At 29.1% G+C, this 6,800-nt stretch overlaps 1 protein-coding gene across 2 annotated transcripts; it reads right to left on the bottom strand.

Annotated features, from left to right (window-relative positions):
- Window positions 1-1,149: 1,149 nt before the first annotated feature.
- Window positions 1,150-5,416, bottom strand: LOC112690434 (UBA-like domain-containing protein 1). 2 transcript variants are annotated; one of them, XM_025564445.1, is made up of 5 exons: window positions 4,922-5,416; window positions 4,410-4,678; window positions 3,563-3,640; window positions 3,394-3,502; window positions 1,293-1,396 (listed from the first exon to the last, which is right to left on the bottom strand). In XM_025564445.1, exons 2-5 carry the CDS (start codon window positions 4,515-4,517, stop codon window positions 1,293-1,295), a joined length of 399 nt encoding a protein of 132 aa, XP_025420230.1. In that variant the 5' UTR covers window positions 4,518-4,678; window positions 4,922-5,416. The 2 variants fall into 2 exon arrangements, with proteins under 2 accessions (XP_025420231.1, XP_025420230.1); XM_025564446.1 differs by lacking the exon at window positions 4,922-5,416 and having other exon boundaries at window positions 1,150-1,396; window positions 4,410-4,517.
- Window positions 5,417-6,800: the final 1,384 nt, after the last annotated feature.

Raw genomic sequence — 6,800 nt, 5'->3', positions numbered from 1 at the left:
TTCACAGAATAGTCAAGTACCTACCCTGACTACCCCGTGTGCACGCTTATGCTTCAGCCCATCACTGATTGTTATCCAATTTTCTAGTAGCCTGCATTATTACTCAGTAGCTCCCAAAGAAAATTAAAATAACTTTATACTGCAAGGATTTAAAAAATTTAGAAATTTTGTATGACCTGACAAAATTCCTAGTGATGCTATGCACACAATCAACTATTAAAAATCAATAACTAAAATAAAATAAATTGTTCATAAATCAATAATAAGACTATAGTATTTGTTGTATATCATACTAATAAATCATAATTAATATACTCTCTACATCAACTAAATTATTTGATCTAGTATGTATATCAATTTGTGACTATTACAGTCTTATCATTAATGATTAATGAGCCAACCTTATTTCCTATAAATTGTATCTTTTTCAACAACAAATAATTTAAAACGACCTGTGGTTTTTACAATTAAAGCAATATATAATTTGTTCACAATACTATATGATGTATTTTATTATATATTTTGAATATTTTTATAATATGTACAACAATAAAAAGGAATAGTTTGATTATAATATGGTAAACACACAGATAACAGGACAATATTAAAGTCAATAAACGTTTTTTTTTTTAACAAAATAATGTACATATTTTATTTATTTAACAATTGTTTTCAAGACTATTTTAAATTTTGTTAACATACAGCAGCATTTCTCACACACGTTCATAAGAATTATTGTTGGCTTGTATTATTTTTGAAACACTTGATATCTGTTCCGATGCAAAGAAATTTTAAATATTGAAAATAAAAATAAAAAATAAATTTTTTCTTATATTAAATATGTAATAACAATAAAAACAATTTCAAGTTTGATCTTTTGGTTGAAACAACAAGTAATAAGATAAGCATTTAATAGTAACGATTTGTTTTGATAAAATTTTAATCATGATTTAAGTAAAATATTAAAATTGAATATATGTTTTTCATAAATAACTTATTCTAGTGAAAATTCTTAACAGAAATAAGACAATAAATCAAAAAATAAATAAATAATATATACACACTCACTTATATATATATATATATATATATACATACACAAAATACATACATGCATGTATATATGTATATATATATATACATATATGTAATAACAATCAAATGATAATATATGTCTGAACAATTATTCTAAAGTAAAAAGTTACAAAAAGCAAATTATCTTCTTTGGGCACTAAAACAGTATATGGCTAAGTTAATATTTAAAATATTAAAATTATATTTATTATCATTAACTATGTGTTATTTGAAATTGTGTTAGGCGCTAAATGTGAGTATGGATGCCTTATTGACTGACTGTTTTCTAATGAGGTTCTATTTTGTGGAGAGACAGACATATCTAAAACAAAAAAATTAATTAATATTTAACTATAAATTCAGTATTCGATTAAAGGTAAAAAATCTTTTTGTAAAATAATTTTGTGTCAAGCTTTAGAACTGTTTAGTTGTGGTACATTTATTTGTTATACTTTATAATAACATTAAAATATTAAGTTGAACTAAAAAAATTATTTTAAAAATTGTATATTTTACAAAAAATAGAACTTGTAAATAATTTGGGCAGTCCAAATTTTAATTTTTTCATATCTATTGCATTAGTATTTTATAATATTACTACTAGTTATATTTTAATAGTAAGAAAAGTACAAATTACACTAATTTTAAATTGTTTGTACATTTTTTTTTTTTATAGTATATTAGTAAATTACAATTGCACAAATAACAATAATTTAAAAAAATTATGAGTATTGATTGGTCAATGATGATAATCTAAAAATTAAAGTTTGTGTATTTTTTTTATTTAAATTTTTTGTTATAAGTTTAGAATTAAATATTTGATTTATAATAAAATAAAAAATGTATTATGTTATAACCTTAAAACTTTATTTAACAAAATTATTAAATTACAGGTTAGTTAAATAATATAAAATTATTTATATAGTTAACAATGGCAATTTTCAATACCTCTATGATTATGAATTAACATTAGATAGTAAATTAACATTTATTATCAAATTAATATCGGAATTTTTGAAATATTAAATTACAGATAAATACAGTTAAAATATATATATATATAAAGTATTCTAGTATATTTTTAGTTCTTTTGGGCTGAATAAAATAGTTTAAAGTTCATTTTTTTCTGTAGTAGATCATTTTATCTAAATATTTAATTATAATGCCAACTGGTTTCTTGATAATAATTGTTTTTGTTAAATCAAATATATTAATCTACTTTAGACGATAGATTACTTTATTTTTAAACATTTTAACATATAGTCTCAATGACCATTGTTAATAATTAAAATATGTAATATTTAATTTAAAATTGAAAGACTAACATTGTAAATTACAATATGAATTGAAATAAAGTATTATTAAGGCTATGGTTAGACTAGACCTGACATCAGCTGAATACGAGCAAAAAAAAAAAAAGTATGAATTTAAATTATACCAGTCACATTACATTGATAAATTTGGTTGTAAACATTCGATACTGGATGAAAACAAAATATTTTGTTTTTTTCCGACCGAATAATTTAATTTTAATAACATTATGATACACAAGTAGTAAATTTGTCACTTTTCTTTTGTCATTCGTCTCGATAATATTACAATATGGTTGACTGTAAAAAATTAATAAATTTAAAATTCGAAAAAGAGTCTTGATGGAACATTAAATTAAAATGTTACCACAATAGGGAAGTTTGTAGAAAGTTGTTGCAGGATATATCAGCGGAAATGGGAATCAAAAGTATGTATATAATATATAGTGATTGTAATTTTTATAATAATATAATAATACATTTGATATGAAGATTGTTATATATATGAAAGAAGTAAATAATTTAATTATGGTATGATTAAATATAATTTACTAAATTGATGTACTACATTTAATTATAATACATATATTTTTTTTTACTTTCTATTGTAAATAAAATAAAATATTTTATTAGTGTATTAGTTTGTTCTAATAAGAACATTTTATCAGCAACATTCATGTTGTGTGTTGAAATCTAACTAGAGAAACTATAGAAATAAATGTGTATACTGTATCATTTTATGAATTTAACCAAAATCCATATGAAGTCTGACCGATTTTATTGGCTGAATTTTGTCTTCAATAACGGTAGAATAAATTGGTAGATGTGGTTCGAAAAATATTAGGCTAATGCCGAGTTAAGTCTGACTAAGCCAATTCTGAATGTAATTTATAAAATAACATAACAATATTTTTTTATTTAAACATTAACAATATTTGATAATACTTGCTTAATGTTTTATTTACTTTTGCCAAACAATTTAATTATAAAATACATTTTTTATATTTACTTGGAGATGATCCCATTTTTGAACTTTCGGATGAAGTTGTCATGCGTGAAAAAGCAATCAGAGTATCTGGGAAATTGGGTGGTGTAGCTGGAGTATTACAAGGTGTCATCTGAAAAATTTAATCAATAATATAGGTATAAAAATTGAATACTTAATAATAACAAATTACTTGTCCAAAGCCAAATTGTGCTGAATTTTGATTGCAATTTGTGACAGAAGAATCTTGGAAAAAAATGCTGAGTGCAGTCTAAAATAATATAATATTTAAAATATTAATTCTATAAAAATGAACATTAAGTAATAACAATAATATAATTACAAATATTAATTTATACTTGTCGAGAATGATCTATAATTTAAAAACTACCTATTAAAAGTTATAAAGTTTAGCTTATAATAAATACACTCATGAATTATTTGTTTTTGTAAACAATTTATTTACATAGTCTAGATATAAATAATATTAGTTAAATAAAATTCAAGAACCTTCAAAATTTAATAAAGTTTAAGTGTAAAATTACATTAGTAAAATAAATTAAGAAATCACTAACAATGAAGACATAACTATCTTATTTATAAAGATATACAGGGCGTGCAAAAATAAAATAAAAGAGAAAGAATTACCAAATTTTAAATCAATAGATTAATTACTAGGGTACAAGGGATGGAACAATAACAGAAGTGATCACAAAGGTTCACTTTCACTGTTTAACCAGAGCAAGAAACAGTGATGACTGTCGTTGGATGTAAAGAAGTAAACACAAAACAAAAACAATGGTCAGCAGGCTGGATTGAAGTTCAAGGTCATGAAGAACAATACAGCAAACAACAATAGATAAACAAAAACCAAATTTCTGACAACTAATTTGACTGTCGGTCAAATGTTTGATGTACAACACACCTGGGGAAAGTTGACATACCTATATATTATACTATATTAGGTGCATGTGGTGTCGATTGAATGTTGCATAGGAAAGGGATGAGTTTGCGTTGTTGACGGTGAATATAATATTTACTTCAAACTGCCAGTGAGCGGCTTGCAGCAGTTGTTTGGCTTGGTCCCTGGCGCATCCAGCGGCCAGCACGAATTGATTGATCATTACTTGTTCGCGCAACGAGTCCATGGCGGACAGAAAACGACTTTTCTCCGACACCGAAGTATGAACGACGGCGCAAGAAATAATATTTTGTCGGCAATCGAGTCGTTAAACGGTCCTCTTCCCGGTAGCGGTAGCAGAAATGGAGTACGGCACACCTATGTTGAGCGGCGGACGTTTACACGAGCCTGCGAACGACAAAAAGATCAAAACATACTGTTATCGGTCGACGAAACATCCGACGGTCACCGTCGTTGGGCGGACGGAACTAAATTAATATTATTCGAGTCGAAACAAACCTACTCATTGGTGGGTCGTACGGCCGTCGACGGATACAAATGAATACCTACGTCGTCGTTCGTAACGACCAATATTTTTCACCGATGCGCGGGTTTCGACTAGGAAAATATTGTATTATTATTAATACGTACCTCGCGTCGTCCGTGAGCAGCGCCGTTGAAATAAAATAATTCGATTACTCCCTGAGCGGTTCAATTGTTTTCTCTTATTTCGTTTCTATTATCAGCCAACACCAAATTAATTTATTACACTACTGTTATTATTATTATTATGATGGCTACGGATACACTAGCACGCACGCACGCGCGCAAACTCGAAGCACAGATACGACGATTGCGCGCAGATCAGTGGATGACGAACAACAGACGGAGACGAGTGTATAGAAGTATTGGTCGGGCGGGTTAACGGGTGCGAGAGAGAGAGAGAGTTTGAGCGAGAGTGAGTGAGGGAAGAGCGATAGAGGAGCCAGTGACAAGACGAGAGAGCGTGGTGGGCCGGCGGGTGGGTGGAAAAAAAAAATAATAATAATAACAACAATAATAAAAACAGTCAACAGTGGCGCCTGCGCAGTCGTGTCGCATGATTGCACGGGACACGTTCGCACGCACTCGCAACGACGACCCGCACACGGGCGCTGGCCGCGCAGCCACTGCACGTACTACGTACGACCTATCGTAAAACCGCGGCGGACGTCACACCAATGCCGTCCAGCGGTGCACGACCCGCGGCTCCCGGTACACCGCTCCCATTCCGGTAACAGCTGATCGAACGCCGCCGCGCGAGTAAACACATTCGCCGATGCTCGATCCCGCGTGTGCATATATTATTACGTTAACATTATTATTATTGTTGTTGTTATTTCATAACGTTATTACGTCATACGTGCTGAATCCGCGACTGGACGACTGCCGGTCTTCGCGATCGCGTAAGGGAGAACGTACCTTCAGGGGTCGTCGAATGAACACGTAAAAAAAAAAAAAACAATATTAACATTTTTTTCATTCGTTGCACCCGCGGAATCATAATAATAAAATAATAATAATATTGCAGTTTGCAGTACAATGTGTAGCAGGGGCGTATTTAGACTTAGTTTTTTTTTTTTTAGGGGGGGGAGCGACTTAAATTTTTCTTGGATCCAGGCTCAAAATTTATAAGTAAAATGTTTGGTAATATTTAAATCAGGTGAATCCTTAATATTTGTGTTTTTTTTTTTATCCAATGCCGGATCCACTTAGAATCGACTTCTGTGTAGTTTTTTTTAACACCTGTCTGTGTTTTGAAAATTACGCTTGTGTTTAATTTGATTTTTCACTAAGTATGAACCCAGAAAAAAGCTCAATTCAGTATTCATAGTCATGCGTAATTTGATTTCGTTATAAAATGATCCACAATGTGGATATTTAAGTATTTTAAACCTTTGGTATTAACTAAATTTTGACGATTAATAAATAACAGGTGTTTGTCTTTGGCGTAGATATTACAGATTACTAATACTTCTGGTCTCTACCATGATTATCATTATCTTTTTGATGGTTATCATGCAAGGTTGTGGCGAGTCACTATTAAATATTTAATGACGTTGTCAACATGGGAAAAAGTGTTAATATTGAAGTAAAAATGTCACGAGTATGTAAAAGGCAAACTAAGAGAGAAAACTTTATTTCTGAAAATCCAGAAATATATTTTAAATGTTCTATTTTTATTCCTTTTCTTGACTATTTAATAGAATTAATGGATGCTCGTTTTAATTAAATGCTTATTGATGTTATGCCACTTGAAGGACTCATTTCGGCCAATTTAAATATGTATGACGATGAAAATATTTTAAAAGCTGCTAAAATATATATCCCCAAGATCTCCATGATGATACCTCACATAAGCGTGTGCAGACATAACTGGCAGGGTAGTCAAACATAACACATTATCATTTAATATTAACAAAAAATTTGCATTCGTAACTTCATTTAACTTAAAAACTATATTTCTCCAGTATTCTTACATTTTTTTTAA

The sequence above is a fragment of the Sipha flava genome, unplaced genomic scaffold (genome assembly GCF_003268045.1).
Source record: "Sipha flava isolate LNK unplaced genomic scaffold, YSA_version1 50419_pilon_pilon, whole genome shotgun sequence".
In the NCBI taxonomy this organism is placed as follows: Eukaryota; Metazoa; Arthropoda; class Insecta; order Hemiptera; family Aphididae; genus Sipha; species Sipha flava.
The sequence above is the reverse complement of the archived record's forward strand: the minus strand, read 5'-3'. Positions and strand labels throughout refer to the sequence as shown.

Bases quoted from the DNA above. Each gene is read 5' to 3' on its own strand.
- LOC112690434 (XM_025564445.1), bottom strand. From the start codon at position 4,517: ATGGACTCGTTGCGCGAACAAGTAATGATCAATCAATTCGTGCTGGCC. The intron at 3,503-3,562 runs GTAATTTGTTAT...TAAATTTTTCAG, and splicing joins CACAATTTGGCTTTGGACAA to ATGACACCTTGTAATACTCC. The intron at 1,397-3,393 runs GTAAATATAAAA...TTTTTGTTTTAG, and splicing joins AAAAATGGGATCATCTCCAA to ATATGTCTGTCTCTCCACAA.